Source organism: Gorilla gorilla, chromosome 8, assembly GCF_029281585.2.
Source record: "Gorilla gorilla gorilla isolate KB3781 chromosome 8, NHGRI_mGorGor1-v2.1_pri, whole genome shotgun sequence".
NCBI lineage: Eukaryota > Metazoa > Chordata > Mammalia > Primates > Hominidae > Gorilla > Gorilla gorilla.
The window spans coordinates 81,865,051-81,884,871 of record NC_073232.2 but is presented as its reverse complement, the minus strand read 5'-3'; the positions used below and the strand labels follow the sequence as shown (position 1 = coordinate 81,884,871).

The following is a 19,821-nucleotide window of genomic DNA, read 5'->3' as shown; positions in this document are numbered from 1 at the left end:
CAAGTGAAAGTAAACTTAAATAGAAGAAGTGACTCTCTTTTCAGATTAGAAAGATGAGCCAAAAGTTCTGAAAGCTGAAAAAACACAGGATATCAGCACATGACTTTATTCCTCAACCCTTTGGCAACCACTGATCTTTTTACTCTATCTATACATAATTTTGTTTTCTGGATAATGTCATTTTTAGAAATATGCATTTAAGTCTTTTCATGTCTTTTCATAGCTTGATAGTTCATCTTTTTTGAGTCCTTAGTAATATTCCATTGTATGACTATAGCACAGTGTATACACTCATCTTTCTAAGGTTATCATTATTGCTTCACAAATTGGTTGAATTTTTGCAATCATGTTCATAAGGCAGTTCTCTTGTTTGTAATAATATCATCTGGTTTTGATTTAGAGTAATGCTAGCATTATACAATGAGTTGAAATGTACTGTGTATTAGGCTATTTGTGCATTGCTATAGAGAAATACCTGAGATTGGGTAATTTATGAGGAAATAGATTTCATTGGCGCACAGTTCTACAGGTTGTACAGGAAGCATAACATGGGGCTGTGCTTCTGGGGAGGCCTGTGGAAGCTTACAATTATGGTGGAACGTGAGGAAGAACTTGCACATCACATGGCCAGAGCAGGAGCAAGAGAGAGAGGTGGGAGGTGCCATGCATGTTTAAAGGACCAATTTTCATGAGGATCACTATTGTGAGTACAGCACCAAAGGCATGGTGCTAAATTATTTGTGAGAAATCTTCCCTCATGATGCATTCACCTCTCACCAAGCTTTACTGCCAACATTGGAGATGACATTTCAATGGGAGATTTTGGTGGGGACACACATCCAAACTATGTCATACTTTCTTTTATTTTAGGGGTCGAGTTTGTTTAGAATTATATCTCTTTTTTTCTAAAATATTTGGTAGAACTCACCAGTGTAGGATTCTTTTCCTGGACTTTTCATTGTAGGAAGACTTTTAACTATGACTTAATCTTCTTTTATATATTTAGGGCAATGCAGGTTAACTATTTTTTCTTGAGATATTATATTTTTTTTGACACTGACTAGATTTTATTTTCCTATTGTTGACATCATTTATATTTTGGCAAAAGAGAGTTGGATCTTTTACATAAAAATTTCCTTTGAACCTTTGCCAGAATCAGTATACTGTCATTCCTAGTTAAAAAGATTTTCTTATATTATAATTTAAGTTCTAGGTTACATGTGCAGAACATGCAGGTTTGTTACATAGGTATACACATTCCATGGTGGTTTGCTGTACCCATCAACCCATCATCTGCATTAGGTATTTCTCCTAACGCTACCCCTCCCCCAGCCCCTCATCCCCAACAGTCCCTGGTGTGTGATGTTCCCCTCCCTGTGTCCATATGTTCTCATTGTTCAACTCCCACTTATGAGTGAGAACATGCAGTGTTTGGTTTTCTGTTCTTGTGTTAGTTTGCTGAGAATGATGGTTTCCAGCTTCATCCATGTCCCTGCAAAGGACATGAATTCATATCCTTTTTTATCACTGCGTAGTATTTTATGGTGTATATGTGCCACATTTTCTTTATCCAGTCTATCATTGATGGACATTTGGGTTGGTTCCAAGTCTTTGCTATTGAGAATAGTCCCCCAATAAACCTATGTGTGCATGTGTCTTTATAATAGAATGATTTATAATCCTTTGGGTATATAACCAGTAATGGGATCGCTGGGTCAAATGGTATTTCTGGTTCTAGATCCTTGAGGAATCGCCACACTCTCTTCTACAATGGTTGAACTAATTTTCACTCCCACCAACAGTGTAAAAACGATTCTATTTCTCCACATCCTCTCCAGCATCTGCTGTTTCCTGACTTTTTAATGATTGCCATTCTAACTGGCATGAGATGATATCTTATTGTGGTTTTGATTTGCATTTCTCTAATGATCAGTGATGATGAGCTTTTTTTCATATGTTTGTTGGCTGCGTAAATGTGATCTTTGAAGAAGTATCTGTTCATATCCTTTGCTCACTTTTTGATGGGGTTGTTTGTTTTTTCCTTGTAAATTTGTTTAAGTTCTTGTACATTCTGGATATTAGCCCTGTGTCAGATGGATAGATTGCAAAAATTTTCTCCCATTCTGTAGGTTGCCTGTTCATTTTGATGTTAGTTGCTTTTGCTGTGCCGAAGCTCTTTAGTTGAATTAAGTCCCATTTGTCAATTTTGGCTTTTGTTGCCATTGCTTTTAGTGTTTTAGTCATGAAGTCTTTCCCATGCCTATGTCTTGAATGATATTGCCTAGGTTTTCTTCTAGGCTTTTTATGGTTTTAGGTCTTATGTTTAAGTGTTTAATCCATCTTTTTTTTTATCTAGAATTTTTTTTATTATTATACTTTAAGTTTTAGGGTACATGTGCACAACATGCAGGTTAGTTACATATGTATACATGTGCCATATTGGTGTGCTGCACCCATTGGCTCATCATTTAACATTAGGTATATCTCCTAATGCTATCCCTCCCCCACCCCACAACAGGCCCTGGTGTGTGATGTTCCCCTTCCTGTGTCCATGTGTTCTCATTGTTCAATTCCCACCTATAAGTGAGAACATGTGGTGTTTGGTTTTTTGTCCTTGTGATAGTTTGCTGAGAATGATGGTTTCCAGCTTCATCCATGTCCCTACAAAGGACGTGAACTCATCATTTTTTATGGCTGCATAGTATTCCATGGTGTATATGTGCCACATTTTCTTAATCCAGTCTATCATTGTTGGACATTTGTGTTGGTTCCAAGTCTTTGCTATTGTGAATGGTGCCGCAATAAACATATGTGTGCATGTGTCTTTATAGCAGCATGTTTTATAATCCTTTGGGTATATACCCAGTAATGGGATGGCTGGGTCAAATGGTATTTCTAGTTCTAGATCCCTGAGGAATCACCACACTGACTTCCACAGTGGTTGAACTAATTTACAGTCCCACCAACAGTGTAAAAGCATTCCTATTTCTCTACATCCTCTCCAGCACCTGTTGTTTCCTGACTTTTTAATGATCGCCATTCTAACTGGTGTGAGATGGTATCTCATTGTGGTTTTGATTTGCATTTCTCTGATGGCCAGTGATGATGAGCATTTTTTCATGTGTCTTTTGGCTGCATAAATATCTTCTTTTGAGAAGTGTCTGTTCATATCCTTCGCCCAATTTTTGATGGTTCACCACTCCTATTCAACATAGTGTTGGAAGTTCTGGCCAGGGCAATCATGCAGGAGAAGGAAATAAAGGGTATTCAATTAGGAAAAGAGGAAGTCGAGTTGTCCCTTTTTGCAGACGACATGATTGTATATCTAGAAAACCCCATTGTCTCAGCCCAAAATCTTCTTAAGCTGATAGGCAACTTCAGCAAAGTCTCAGGATACAAAATCAATATGCAAAAATCACAAGCATTGTTATACACCAATAACAGACAAACAGACAGCCAAATCATGAGTGAACTCCCATTCACAATTGCTTCAAAGAGAATAAAATACCTAGGAATCCAACTTACAAGGGATGTGAAGGACCTTTTCAAGGAGAACTACAAACCACTGCCCAATGAAATAAAAGAGGATACAAACAAATGGAAGAACATTCCACGCTTATGGGTAGGAAGAATCAATGTCGTAAAAATGGCCATACTGCCCAAGGTAATTTATCGATTCAATGCCATCCCCATCAAGCTACCAATGACCTTCTTCACAGAATTGGAAAAACTACTTTAAAGTTCATATGGAACCAAAAAAGAGCCCGCATTGTCAAGTCAATCCTAAGCCAAAAGAACAAAGCTGCAGGCATCACGCTACCTGACTTCAAACTATACCACAAGGCTACAGTAACCAAAACAGCATGGTACTGGTACCAAAACAGAGATATAGACCAATGGAATAGATCAGAGCCCTCAGAAATAACATCTTTAATCCATGTTAATTTTTGTGTAAGGTGTAAGGAAGGGGTCGAGTTTCAGTTTTCTGCATATGGCCAGCTAGCTTTCCCAACACCATTTATTAAATAGGGAATTATTTCCCCATTGCTTTTTTTTCAGTTTTGTCAAAGATCAGATGGTAATTTTCTCATTTCAATGAATTTGTCAATTTTGTCTAAGTTGTCATGTTTATTCACATAAATTTTATATTATTACCATGTATTTTTAAGTATCTGTAGAATCTGAAAGAATGTCACATTAACTCATTTTCAAACTTGGTAATTTGTAGTTTTTCTTTTCAAGAGCTAGTTTGGCTAGATAGACTTTTGCTTTTATTGATCCTCTCAAAGTGTTTGGTGTTGTTCAAGTTTTCTATCATTTTTGCGTTTTATTCGTTCCATCTCTGATGTTTTAGTTCTCTTTGCCTATTATTTAAAAAATCTGTAGTTGAGAGCTTATCGGCAACATAAATTGAATTCTCACCATTGTGGAAGCTGCACAGTTCAAGATCAAGGTATCATCAGATTTGATGTCTGAATAGGTACCACTTCATGATTCATCGATGCACTGTTTTTCTCTGTGTCCTCACATGGCAGAAAGGGTAAAGAGGCTCTCTGGGGTTTTTTCTATCAGGGCATTAATCCATTTATGAAGGTTTGGCCCTCATGACCTAATTACATCCCAAAACTCCTACCTCCTAATAACATCACCTCTATGATTTGATTTTAGCATACGAAAATTGCAAGGACAAAAACATTCAAACCAGTACAGATATTCATCATTTCCTTTCCTCTGCTTCCACTGAGTTTACTTTTTTCTTCTTCTTTTTTTTTTTTTTTTTGGTTTCTTAAGGTAAAAGTCAAAGTTATTTATTTGAGAGTCTTCTAATGTAGACATTCAGTGCTGAAAATTTTAATTTAAGTGCTGTTGTAGATGCATTTTACAATATCTAATGTGTTGTGTTTTCATTTGAAATTAGTTCAGAATACTTTCTAATTTTCCTTTTTATTATTTTTGAACCAACCCAGGGTTATTTGGATGTATGTTACTTAATTTCCAATAGTTGAGTTGTTTCAGGTACTTTTTTATTATTGATTTTTAATTTGATTGCTTTTGGGTCAGGTAACATGTTTTGTATGACTTAAATCCTTCTTAATCCTTTTATTAAGATATGATCTAGAATATAGTCTTTGAGTACTTCTGAAGAATGGTGTTAAGTCTATCACATTCTTGCCGATTTTCTGCCTCTTATTTTACCACTTGAGTAAGGGGTTTAGAAATTTTAGACCACACTTGGGCATTTGTCCATTTCTTTTGCAGTTCTATTTTTGTATCATGTATTTTGAAGGATTTATGTTATTATGCACATAAATATTTAGGACTGTTATGTTTTCTTGATTAAGTGAACCCTTTGTCACTATAAAATGACTTTGTTTATTGCTGGTAATATTTTTGCTATGAAATGTACTTTGGTATTAATACAACCACCCTTCCTCAGCCTTCTTTTGTCAAGTGTTAGTGTGGTATATGTTGTTTCATCTTTAATCAATTTTTGTCTTTATATTTAAAGTTTATTTCTTATAGGCATTACACAGGTAGATCTTACTTTTATATCCATTCTGACAATCTGCCTTTGAGCAGAGGTTTTTAGACCATTTTAATTTATGATGTAATTATTGATATAATGAAAGTTTTCTGTCATCATGCTGTTTGATTTCTATTAGTTCCAGATCTTCTTTGCTTTGCTTTTGTTCTTTTTCTGCTTCCTTCAGACTAGTTTAGTAATTTTTATGATTTAGTTTTATATGTATATATATATATATATAGGTATAACTTTTTTAGTTATTGATCTAGTTTTATATTTCTTTATGATTTAGTCATATCTTTTTGTGGTATAAGTTTATTTGGTTATTAGGTATAACTCTTTGCTTTGCTGTCTTAGTGGTTTTTTTAGGATTTATAGTGTATGGATTTACCTCATCACAACCCATCTTCAAGTAATATTATATCATATCATAGATGGTATAAGAAATTACAATTGTGTATTTTCATTTCTTCACTTCCAGCCAGATCCCAGCCTGGATCTGTGGGATTGTAGCTTTCATTAAGTTTATAATGTATTTAGCCAATTTTTCCTCACATTTTTTTTCTGTCTCTCCTCCTACCTGTTTGGGGACTTATATATTACCTGCTGGGAGTTTGCTCATAGTTCTCTAGTGTCTCAAATTTGTGAATCTTTTCTTTCCTGATGGCAAATCAATCTATGCTCATATCTACTCAGTGTAGCTTTCATCTCCGGCATTGTAACTTGTATCTCTACAAGTGCAATTTAGTTTTTAAAAGTATATTCTATTGCTCTACTTATCTTCTTGATTTTTATTGTAGAATAGAGTTGAGTTACTTATAAACAGCTTGATCTTTCTTTTTCATTTTTCTTTTTTATGGTATGAGCTAACTCCCCACACCTGAGGGGCAAGGCCTTTCTGACTATTCATTTTCCTGTGAAGTCTGAGTCTTCCAGGTAAATCTATAAAAATAGACACTCTTCTTGCCACTATGTGAGAACCAGGTGTGATTTTCTCTAATTTTGTAAGACCCCCCCGACCCAGCTTGGTCTTAGGTAGTTTTCTGACTCACATGCAATCTTTATTATTTTGCTAAATAGTAGGAGGGGTTTCCAGGGGTTTCTTGCTGTTGCTTCTGTATCTCTCTCCCCTCCTCAGTGTTTTGTTCTGTAATGTCTGTCTGCTTTGGTTTTACCAGACTCTAAGCTTCATCACTGTAACCAAGAGAGTCTGATAGGTTCCACCTCAGTTTTTTCTTCCTGTGTCACGTCTTGGAATCTCTGTCAAAGCAGGAAGCTGAAACATTCATAAGGTTTGCTTTCCATTTTTTTTCTGTTTTTCAGGGATTATCATCTTCTTTGCCTAATGTCCACTGTCTAAAAAAATTGTTTAATGTATTTTGTGTGTTTTCTTTTTAGTTATTTTAGCTAAGAAGAAAAATCAATACCCATTGTTCTCTTTTGGCTGGAGTCAGACTACACTAGAGCTTCAGCACATGCCACACACTGGCTAAAATGCTTTTCTTCCCCCTTTGCTCAACTGCTTCCTTTTCAATCTTTATTCCACAGTGTAGCCATACATTCCTCAGGGGAATTTTCTGTGGGCCTAGTATATATCTTATTCTTAGCAATCTGTTTTCTTACAGTATCTATCTGAATTTATAATTGTCACTTTTCTGGGGCTTTGCTTTTCAGTATATTTTAAGCTAAACAAGAGGAGAGGTTTTTTTTTTTCTGTTTAATCTGCAGAGCTTAGTATAATGCCTTCCACGTGGTAGGCAATCAATATATATTTGTTCAGTGTATAAGTGATTGTTAAAATATGCAGCCGTTTATATCCCAAAAGTACTAATATATTTTATTTGTATCTCCTCCTTGAGACAGATTCAACTAGCCTATCAAAAATCTTGGATGCAGTTCATTCTTGTGAAAGAGCAAGGGAACTTCAAAAAGATCACTGTGAACAACTTACAGGAAAAATGGAACAAATGAAAAAGAAGTTTTGTGTACTAAAAAAGAAACTGTCAGAAGCAAAAGAAATAAAATCACAGTTAGAGAACCAAAAAGTTAAATGGGAGCGAGAGCTCTGCAGTGTGAGGTGTGATTTCCTAGTTTTAAATAAATATTTCAGCTATTTATACTAAAACTACGTAGGATACTTTTTGTAATAGCTGACTTACCTTCTGAGGTTTTACTGGAGAAAAAAATGTCTGTCTTGTAGAGTGTCAAATTCTTTAAATAATACAAGTTCTTAAATGTGAATACTTCTGCTGATAATTAAATGCATATTTATTTAAATCACAGTTTTAATGGCTATATAGAAGGCCATTATTTGGAAATCCCATTACTTACTTAACAAATTAAGTTTTTTGATTTTTAACTTTCTGTATTATAAATGCTGCAAGGCATAACTGCTTGTAAAACTTTTTCTACTTTTCTAATTATTGACTTGAAATAAATTATTCAATATAAAAATATTTGGTTAAGTTATAGGAAGTTTTTAAGAAGTTATTTGTTCATTACTTCTAAATTGTTCTCAAGAAAATGTATATTCATTACAGTTCAACAAAGAGAGTGTGAAATGGCCATTCTTCTTTCCCCAGGAATCGATTTCTTTCAATTATACACTTTTAATCTTAATGTGCATGGAATATAAAGAAAATGTATAATAATTTATTAGTTTATTCAACATCTCTTGCTGTCCTACATAAAATGAATTCAGAGTTCTATGTTAAAAATGCATACTATTTTTATTCTTTAATTAAATATTATATTCTGTCTTGTTCTAAAAGAGATTTAAAATTTGTTGATAAAATATATAATAATCAACAAGGTACGTTTAAAGTATTACTCAAAAAAGAAACAAAAGGTATATGGGATAACAGATATTAGACTCTTTAACCTAATCTGAGATTTTAATATTAAAATTATTTTTAGGGATACTTGCCATATTTTAGAAGTATGAATATTTATGTCTAATAAATCTGTAAACTTGTTCATAAAAAGTAATCAGTTAACTTTAATCAGTCACTTTAATCAGTTAACTCTAAATAATCTGTCCTCATTGAGGAGTAATTTTGACTGCGTGAGATTTTTAAAAAATAATTTTCAACTTATAAATTTACTGGATAGCTTCCAATATTCTTTTCTATAACAGTCGTTGCAGTTAATAGTAGCAGAAACTTTCTAACTGGAAGATGTTCTTTTCTCACTATTTTTCAAGTATGTATGTCATTTGGAAGAGTTTGGAGTAATAAATAGCTGAGAACTAGGAAGAAAAAAATTCAAGAATATAGGAATTTTATTGGACTAATAAACCAATATAGGAAGAAATAGATCTCAAAATGAATTCTATTGTCTAACAAAATGAATTTTAAGATAAGTATGTTTAATGGCAGATTGACTTTAAACCAAGAAGAAGAGAAGAGAAGAAATGCCGATATATTAAATGAAAAAATTAGGGAAGAATTAGGAAGAATCGAAGAGCAGCATAGGAAAGAGTTAGAAGTGAAACAACAACTTGAACAGGCTCTCAGAATACAAGATATGGAATTGAAGAGTGTAGGAAGTAATTTGAATCAGGTAAATCAATCTCTGATAAAAATTTTATATTTATAACTTTATTTCATCAATATTACTTTTAATATCCCTTTGATTTAGTATGTATTATTCAGGTCTAAATCAAACAAAAATGTTATCTTAAAATTAACTATCACATTTGTAGCTACAGTTATTTATTATAAGTTATGACATCCAAGTAGTATTTTATTTCAGTACAAAGAGCTTTTGAAAACAATGATAATCCCTACCATATAGTTAGTGATAATTTATTGGTAAGTAGTTTGTTCCTAGCAACGTAGTTTAGTGTTTTTCCTAGTTAACATTTAATACTGACTCAAACATTATCAAGAGGAAGCAAAAGTTACTGCCATAGTAAATAAGCTCATGGTTTTCTATGTAGGGCTCTCTAGATTTTATCTTCTTTCTTTTGTTTTGAAATAGAAGACTTCTTTTATATTTACATATTTACCCAGTAGAATGAACTGAGATTTGGTGAAGTCCTGGATGTAGACTCAGAAGACTGGGAGAAAATCCTACAACTTGTTTATATTTTTAATCTTTTCCTTTCAGAATTGTGATAACTAAAAGTGCTTGTTACAATGTCTCAACTTATCAAACATTCATAAATATAATTCTTAAAATTAACTATATTTTTTAAAAAGATAGAATATCTAGAGAATATTATCAGGAAAAAGGAACTGAAAGAGCTCTGGGAAATTTTATCTGTCTAAATATATGCAGCACTAAGATTCTTAGTATATGTTAGACATCAGAGTGTAAACCCAATTTTCGTATGTAGTCAAGTTGATTTATCTTTTATTTTATGCTTTTGAGCTTGTTGTAATTCAGGGAAAGTTTTTTTTTTCAATTCCGAGGTTCTTAAAAACTCTGTAGTCATTTCTTTTGTACTTTCATGAATTCGTTGTCTTCAAATAAATGTTTGAACTTTGGGGAATTTATGCTCTATAGCGTTTAAAGTTTTGATTCAGTGGTTCTTCAACTGATACCTACTTATAAAAACCCTTTCACTGTATAAATGTACAAGTTATTCTTTAGTTTCAGAGGAACCATGATATGCCATTTTATTGAGTGCTAGCTAAAAGTTTATTTTGTTTTATTTAGGTTTCTCACACTCATGAAAATGAAAATGATCTCTTAAATGAAAATTGCATGTTGAAAAAGGAAATTGCCATGCTAAAACTGGAAATAGCCACACTGAAACACCAATACCAGGAAAAGGAAAATAAATACTTGGAGGACATTAAGATTTTAAAAGAAAAGAATGCTGAACTTCGGATGACCCTAAAACTGAAAGAGGAATCATTAACTAAAAGGGCATCTCAATATAGTGGGCAGCTTAAAGTTCTGATAGCTGAGAACACAATGCTCACTTCTAAATTGAAGGAAAAACAAGACAAAGAAATACTAGAGACAGAAATTGAATCACACCATCCTAGACTAGCTTCTGCTGTACAAGACCATGATCAAATTGTGACATCAAGAAAAAGTCAAGAACTTGCTTTCCACATTGCAGGAGATGCTTGTTTGCAAAGAAAAATGAATGTTGATGTGAGTAGTACGATATATAACAATGAGGTGCTCCATCAACCACTTTCTGAAGCTCAAAGGAAATCCAAAAGCCTAAAAATTAATCTCAATTATGCAGGAGATGCTCTAAGAGAAAATACATTGGTTTCAGAACATGCACAAAGAGACCAACGTGAAACACAGTGTCAAATGAAGGAAGCTGAACACATGTATCAAAACGAACAAGATAATGTAAACAAACACACTGAACAGCAGGAGTCTCTAGATCAGAAATTATTTCAACTACAAAGCAAAAATATGTGGCTTCGACAGCAATTAGTTCATGCACATAAGAAAGCTGACAACAAAAGCAAGATAACAATTGATATTCATTTTCTTGAGAGGAAAATGCAACGTCATCTCCTAAAAGAGAAAAATGAGGAGATATTTAATTACAATAACCATTTAAAAAACCGTATATATCAATATGAAAAAGAGAAAGCAGAAACAGAAGTAAGTATCAAAAAATATAAATACTTGTCAAACTTCCTGAAAGAAAGTTTAAAGTCATATTTGGCCTTGGCTAAATGCTGAATCTAGTTGAATATATATATATAATATATGTATGTATAAATAGATGATAAATGCACTTGCTGTATCAGCTTAGAAACATGCCTTATTTCCACCAAATGAAAGTTAAAGCTGAGAGACGTTTTACTTTGAGTAAAGACATTGTGTCACTGATGAAATTTTAAGAGTTTAAGATTTTTAATAGATTAACATTAATGACATTGGCTTTTACTGTTGAAATAAAGGTTTTAATGTCTCTTTGTGGCCACATTTTATGACCACAATGAAGCAGATGAATGGGAATGCCTGTATCAGCAATTAGTATTTTGAAATTAAGATTCAATTTGGCAATTTACTTTGACAGTTAATTCTAAATTTTCCAGAGGAACTGAAGTGTATTTGAAGTATATTTTGAAGTATACATTTCTGCGTCTTGTAATAATACTTTTTTTCAGTAGCTTTTTATGTATTTTAGTTGATAGAATTTTATTTTCATTTATGTCAATTTGACTTAAATCTGAACATATTTGAATCTCAAATTATGTATTGTTATAACCTCAATTTTTTAAAGGCATCTGTGTTTTATTAAATAATACCTTAGGACAAATGTAGTGAATTTTAGCAATATCAAATTTGATTTAATCACCCCACTGGTATTTATAATTTATTTTGAATATTGTTACAAATAATTTGCTCATAATTTCTATTTGAAGGCTCAAAGATTATCATGTCCCAGAGAAAGATCATTGTAGCTCTCTGTGATTTATTAGCTTTGCCTTGGGTCCCCATTTTACAATTCATGAGGGGTGGCAGGGTTCATGTATAGTTCAAAAGAAGTGAGTAGAGAAGAGAAACACAGCAGCTGAGGTCAGGAGGGATGCAGAGACCAGGTTACCTAAGGCCTCTAAAGCCTTTGAAATAAAAATACTTTTATTCTGAGATAGAAATCTATTGGAAAAATTTCAGCATGTGATTGAATATGTGAGGAACTTTGATGTTGATTTGTGCTTCTAACACAGAAGAAGGAGAAAGCATTCCACTGTGTAGAATTTACCACCACTAGTCCTTCCCACATTTTTTTTTTTTTTGAGACTTCAGTAGGTTGTGAAGCATTACAGATTCATTAGGGGACAAATGACTAGTGGGATGAATCTGGTGTCTAGTAAGAGAGTACCAGTTTGGCAGGAAGACAACATCTTCTTGTCTCCTTAAGTGGATTCAGTAATAAGCAGCAATGTGTACAAATGAAGAAAATAAGCTGAATCAATATATTTGGGGATATTTTTGAAAGTAAATATTGTTAATTTGATAAGATGATTTACAAAATCAATAACAAACATGTCTTGTCAGGTCATTGTGAGACAACTTCAAAAAAACTTGGCTGATCTCAATAAACAGTGTGTGTCTGAGGCTTCACTAGAGGTTACATCACATTATCACATTAATCTCAAAGATGAGATACAGGATTTAGTGAAGAAATGATTTCAAATCAAAAGTCAAGTATGTATTAAATGTAACATGCCAACAGTGAATCTATAGCTGGTTAAATAATATAAATTGTTTTATGATACTAACTTCCATGGGAAGACTTCTTTTATATGTCATTATAATTAGTTTTGTTACAATTTTATTATCTTTAAAATGTGCTTATTTTTAAAACTGTGGCTGTCATTCTGTAATGTTTTTCTTATAATTACATATTTTTTCTCATAATATTTACCCTTAAGAAGATTAAGCATTATACATTGTTTAGCCCACAAGTTGGGAGACTATTCTTCAGATAAAGTGTTTTTCAGTGATTTGTGTTACCATGGCGAGGCAAGCCATATTTAATCAGAGAAGAATGTATAATGGAATATTCCAGAAAATTATCTTATTTCTTAGCTCCACTTTTGTGAGTGGATGCCAAGGACGTTATACTGTTCTCCAAAATGCAGATGTTTAGGTTAATATACACAGTATTTGAATAGCTAGGCAATTCTTTTATTTTTTGTTTTTAATTATATTGTATAAACATAAACATTTAGATCATGTATAGTATGCACATTCAAAATAGAAAATAAAGGAAATTATCTTGATACTGCCATTGGATGTTTAAAAAGGAACTTTAATGGGATAAAATTCACATATCATATAGTTCACACATTTAAATTGTACAACTCAGCGTCTCTTAATATATTCACAAAGTTGTATAACCATCACCACAGTCATTTTCAGAACATTTTCATCACCCTAAAGAGAAACTTCACATCTCTTAGTCATCACCACCGCCCACCTCCATGTTTCTTCACCTTCCCCAGTCCTAGGCAACCATCATCTAGTTTTTGTCTTTATAGATTTGCCTGTTCTGAACATTTCATAGAAATGGAGTCATAAAATTTGTGGTGTTTAATGAGTGGCTTCTCTTACTTAGCATAGTGTTTTTAAGTTTCATCTATTTTGTAGTACATATCAGTACTTCATTTCTATTTATTGTCAAATAATATTCTATTGCATGGCTACAGCAGCTATTCATTCATCAGTTGATACATGTTTAGGTTGCTTCTACTTGTGGCCATTATGAATAATGCTGCTGTAAGCATTCACTTACAAGTTATTGTGTGGGCCTATGTTTTTATTTCTCTGCCACTGGATTTTATATTTAGTTAATTGGGCCGATTTCCTTATCTCTCTGCCTCCCTCATGCTGTTCCTCCATTTTCAGTTTTTGTTCATCTATCCTCATTCATTCAGACTTGGTGGACACATTTTCCATTTTCATAAAGCTTTCTCTGACTGTTCTGACTCTCATTGACCTTATGCTTCAGGATGTGTTTTCTAGTTGATGCAGAACAATTTAACTTTCAATTGTACATTGCTTTATTTTTTCATGAGACATAATCATGTCTTATTATAAATTTGCCTAAGCAGGGGATAATATCTGACATACATGCTACCTGTTATTGTATACATTGAAAATATTCTATCTTACCAGTTGTTACAATTAAATATATTATACTGATAGTTTATTTTTTCAGACATTGACATAATAAAGTTTTATTTGAAATATCTTAATCAATAAATATAAAACAGAAACCACTCTAATAGAGGACAATTGTTCTAGTCAATACTCATATTTGTTCTGACTATTGAGAAAAATTATGTCTGCATTTTAGAAGTTTCAAATTTTGAAGCTTCAGATTTTAGAATAGGGATTTTCAACCCACGGTACTGGGTCTCCTCAGTTTACAGTGGCATTACATCTTGATAAACCCATTATAAGTTGAGACTATTGAGAATGAGAAACATAGGAAACACATACACTTTATCTAAAGAAAAATGGTTAATAGAAAAAGAAAAAGAAAAAAAAACTATAAAAGAATGCTTACAGAGAATGAGCGTAGTTACCTTATCCTGAAGTTAGGTGAGAATCAGAAATGTTATGGGGAACAAATGAGAGCTTTCAAAAAATTATCTTACTTAGATCTGAATGAACAAACCTGGAATATTGTGAACTATTGATGACAATGCTTTGAGGGCATCTTTGGAAACCAAAATGTAAATATAACTAATTATTTTTTCACTTATTGTTAGCATTTAGTATTTTATGCATAAAAACTTTTTTACCAAATAAATTTTGGAAGTTTAAATCCACAAATGATACTAATGAAAGTATAAATCATTTTGGGTTGTTTTTTAAAAAGTTATGTTTCAATCTGTCATTATTGGAATAAAGTGTATAAACTGCATGTTATAAAACGGCTTTACGCATATATAACTCATGAACTCAAGAGAAATAATATTTTTAGGAAAGAAGAGTATCTCTAGATTTTTAATAATAATTAAATTTCTTTAAAAGACTGAAGATAGAAAAGAGAAATTAAACATATGTATTGACTTAATGCAATCTCTGGAGGATAATTTGGATCAAGAAATAAAGAAAAAAATGAATTAGGAAAAGAAATAACTGGGTAATATTTCAATATTTTAGAACTTTAAAAATATTTATTAACTATAATTTCAATATATTTATTAAAACTGAGATACAAGTTTGACCTATATCTGCATTTTGATAAACAAATTAGTCTATTTTAATGTTTTTTCAGAGTCACAGCACAAACTGAAACTTTTTTTGAATACCTAAATATCACACTTATTCTTTAATGATTTTGAAAACAATAATGACAATGCCTTTGGCATATAATGTCAACTGCTCTCTTCATTATCTACTTTGAATTTTTATTTCTGAAGATATTTTTGTTTGTATTTGGTAATCTTCTTCTTGGTAGTATGCATATCTGCTATTTTTTAATATCTAAAAATATGTCTTTGTTATTTTTAAACATCATCAAAAATTATCTTGATTAACATTTCTTTTAGTCTCTTTGATTTTTTTTAGTTTTAAAATATATTATGGATATTTACTTATTTTCTACTGGTATCCCCCATGCATATGTGAGCTACATATATATATATCACTAAACTTCTGTTGTTTTTGATACATACACACACGTGTATATATTCACATATATTATATGTATATACATATATATGTTATAATAAAAAATATGTATGACCTAAAAAAGAGTAAATGAGTAATTGTGTTTCTGCCACTCAGATTAAAAATAGAACTTTCCTCAGTGCCTTTGAAGCCCCCAAGACGGCTGCTTTTCTATTTGCTGAGAACTTTAATTTGTTCTCTGATTCCAATTAATATTTTTCTCTCATTATCTTTCTCTGCATGGTTTTGGATGCCTTTCACTTTGTTAGCACTGTGCTAGCAAAGATCTTTAGATCTCTTCCTACAACAGTCGTTAAGTCTTCACATGATCTCTCTTTTCATTTCTTTTCTTCTAAAACTGCCTGTTTCCTTTTCCCTCCTCAACTCAGAATGTTTTCTTTCTATTTTTTTACTTTGAATAATCTTTGTGATAATTTATGTGTGTGTGTTCTTTTCTTCTACAGACTGTGGTCAAAAGGTATAAAAAATGTATTGTGTCTTTTGCAAACATTCATATATAAATATGCTTTTCCCCTTTGATGCTGATCTCTGAGTGAAAATTCATATTTAATAATAGGCTAGTGTTTTATATTAACATATTAGGTTGATGCAAAAGTAATCATGGTTCAAAAACCATGATTACTTCTCCCCCAATGAAATACTAAAATAAATATTAATAGTTTATTTATAAAAACTATATATATATGGTTATAATATCAATCCTTTATCTGTCATATATGCTGTACATTTTTCTTCATATTACTTACATAAAGTTAAATTTTGTTAGAATGTTTTCAAACTATGTTACGTCGAAACCAATGAGAGAGGGTCATAATTTATTGACTTGTTTCTTTGTAGGTTAGAACATGTTTGTTTAAGAAATTATTAAATATTAGTCTGAAACATTTTGACTTAGTCATTGTGTACATTCCTGCAGATATAAGAAGCTTTTAGAAATTACAGAAAAGAAGTTAAAGGAATGTTAAAATGGAAAGCTTAATTTCCATGGAGATTTTAAAACCAGTCTACTTGAAATGGATATTTAGATGAATAAGCTAACACATGAAGTACTTTTTAACTAGTTTGAGGACCAAAAGAACTACCCACATACTTTGGGGAAGTAAAAATCTGTCAGTGCTTTGAGCAGTGAAAGAGATTTTTAAAAAAAATTTTTTGAGCTTGATTCTAATGGAAAGAATACATTTTTAATATGTTCTTTTTCTATAAGGCGGGCATACTGCTCATTCCATGTCTTGAACACTGGCCAATGATACAAAAGCAAGCAGTACGCCATCCTATGATGACTTCAAGTCACTAGTATCAAATTGATTTTCTCGGTAACAATTTTAGTGAGATATAATTAACATGCCATGCAATTCACTCTTTGCAGTAGCTTTTAGTATTTTCACAGAATTATACAATCGTCACCACAATCTATTCTAGAATATTTTTATCAGTCTAAAAAAAAGTTCTGCATTCTTTGTCACCTACCAGTTTCCCATTCCTTGCTCAGTTCTAGGGAACCACCGATCTACTGTGTTTGTATATATTTGTCTGTTCTGGAAGCTTTATCTTGTTCAAATCACAGTACGTGGCCTTTTGTGACTGGATTCTTTCACTTAGCATAACATTTTCTTTTTGTTTATATATATATATATATAATTTTACTTTAAGTTCTAGGGTACATGTGCACAACATGCAGGTTTGTTACATATATATACATGTGCCATGTTGGTGTGCTGCACCCGTTAACTCGTCATTTACATTAGGTATATCTCCTAATGCTATCCCTCCCCCCTCCCCCCACCCCACAACAGGCCCCGGTGTGTGATGTTCCCCTTCCTGTGTATCCAAGTGTTCTCATTGTTCAGTTCCCACCTATGAGTGAGAACATGCGGTGTTTGGTTTTTTGTCCTTGCAATAGTTTGCTGAGAATGATGGTTTCGAGCTTCATCCATGGCAAATTGGATAAAGAGTCAAGACCCATCAGTGTGCTGTATTCAGGAAACCCATCTCACATGCAGATGCTATAGCATAACATTTTCAAGGTCCTCTGTTGCAGCAAGTATCAGCACTTAATTTCTTCTTACTGCTGAGTATATTTCATTGTCTAGATACATCATACATTTTATTTACCCACTCATCAGTTGATAGATCTTTAGGTTGTTTCCATTTTGGGCTAATATTAATAATGCTGCTATGAACTTTTAGGTATAAGTTTTTGTGTTTGCATATGTTTTCATGTCTCTTGGGTGTATACTTATGAGTGGAATTGCTGAGTCATATGGTAGTCTATGTTTAACTTTTGGAGGAAATGCCAGTACATTTTCCAAAGCAGCTATACCATTTTTCATTAGCAGTATGAGGGTTCTAATTTCTCCACATTTTTACCAGGAAAGATTCCATCCTAGTGGTGGGAAGTGGCACCCCTCTGTGGTTTTATTTGCATTCCCTAATGACTAATAATTTTAAGGATGTTTTAATTAAAACATGTGCATCTTAGCCATGTGTATATCTTCTTTGGAGAAATGTCTCTTTCCATCCTTTGCCCATTTTCTAATTGGGCCATCATTTTTCTTTCTGAATGGTAAGTGTTCTTTATATATCCCAAATATAAATTTTCTATCAGAAATACAGTTATCAAATATTTTCTCCTACGCAGTGCTTGCCTTTTTACTTTACTGTTAGTATACTTTCAAGCATAGCAGTTTTAAATTCTAATGGTAATCCATATTTTGAGTTGTTATATCTAAGAAGCCACTGCCAAATGTAGTCACAAAGATTTATTCCTGTCTTTTCTTTGAAGAAACTTATCGTTTTAGCTCTTAAATTTAGCTATTTTATTTTGAGATAATTTTTAAATACAGTATTTGGTGGGACTCCAACTTTTTTCTTTTGCATATGGATATCCATTTGTCCCAGAACCATTGGTTGAAAATACTATTCTTTTCCCATGTAGTTATTTTGTTATCCTTGCTGAAAATCAATTGACCATACATGTGCAGGTCTGTTTTTGGATTCTAAATTCTAAAACATCAATCTCTCTATTCTTATGCCAGTACCAAATCAACTTATATGAGAACTCTTTTTCAATCATGTTGCATATTACCAGTTGTATATTATCATACATGATAAAAGTTCAGTATAGAGAAACATCTTTACTTTTTGTTTCTTGAAAGAGCCCATGGTCAGCTTATGCACTGCTGACTCCATGACTTGATGGGAAGTCAAGCTTACAAAGACAAACCTTTAGTCTCTCATTGACTGCCTCTCTCTTGAGTCCCATTTCTATCAAATCTTGGTCACATCATCTGACAGTCTACTATTTCATGCATTAGGTTCTATTAACTCATTGTAATTTGTACAATCATCTGTAGATGTTATCCATCTTGGGAGGAGAAGAGTCAGTCCAGACCGTAAGCTTTTCTTATTGGAAATGGAGCTAATTCATCATCTTGCAGTTCACAGGTAGATCCTCTTTTGACCTGATACCTGATTCTTGTGTATAACACCTGGGATGATCTTTTCTTGGTACAGTTCCTGCATTCCCAGAAATCACCATTCTCTGTAATTACTTCCCTCTGCTTAAATAGGTCAAGATGCACAGCTATATTTTATAGCTTCATACATATTTTTTGGAATAAATATTTTATGCTATTCAAAGAAAAAGTTTCAGAAGTGCAGCACTAAAAAATCAGGTTATGTTTAGGCAATTTATAAGAGACAAATAATAGTGAAATTAGTTGTTTGAATTTCAAAATATCAAAGCTAATTTTGTTGTATGATATGAAGAAGCATTGTGGTACAACATAAAGACTAAATGGTTAACTTCTTCAAATAGACAAACTTGAAGTACAGTGAAGGAGAAATTGTATTTAATTTATTAACATTCAAAACCCACTACATTTATTTTACTTCTGAGATGATTAAAAATGATTCTACAATGTTCTCTTTATTTTCTCATTGAGGAAAGGAAAATGAATAGTGAATGCCAGATTGATTAATAAATACTCAATACTGCTTAGCTTTCTGAAGATTTTACTTCTATGAAATCAGATAACATCTGATTTTGATTGTTAAACCAAATATTTTTAATTTTCCAGCTGTTGCACTTCACAACTTGCCTCTTTGCTTCCCTGTCTTACTGATTTCCTAACTTGAGGGGAAATCCTAAAGAAGCA

General features: G+C 32.4%; 1 protein-coding gene across 1 annotated transcript in view; it reads left to right on the top strand.

Moving 5' to 3' along the window:
• ANKRD30A (ankyrin repeat domain 30A) overlaps positions 1 to 19,821 on the top strand; it is a 147,350-nt gene that overhangs the window by 115,200 nt on the left and 12,329 nt on the right. The window contains exons 50-53 of the mRNA XM_063709690.1: positions 7,388 to 7,601; positions 8,902 to 9,085; positions 10,187 to 11,104; positions 12,512 to 12,661. Coding sequence (XP_063565760.1) covers positions 7,388 to 7,601; positions 8,902 to 9,085; positions 10,187 to 11,104; positions 12,512 to 12,643 — 1,448 coding nt within the window. The 3' untranslated portion in view covers positions 12,644 to 12,661. The remainder of the gene's footprint in view (positions 1 to 7,387; positions 7,602 to 8,901; positions 9,086 to 10,186; positions 11,105 to 12,511; positions 12,662 to 19,821) is intronic.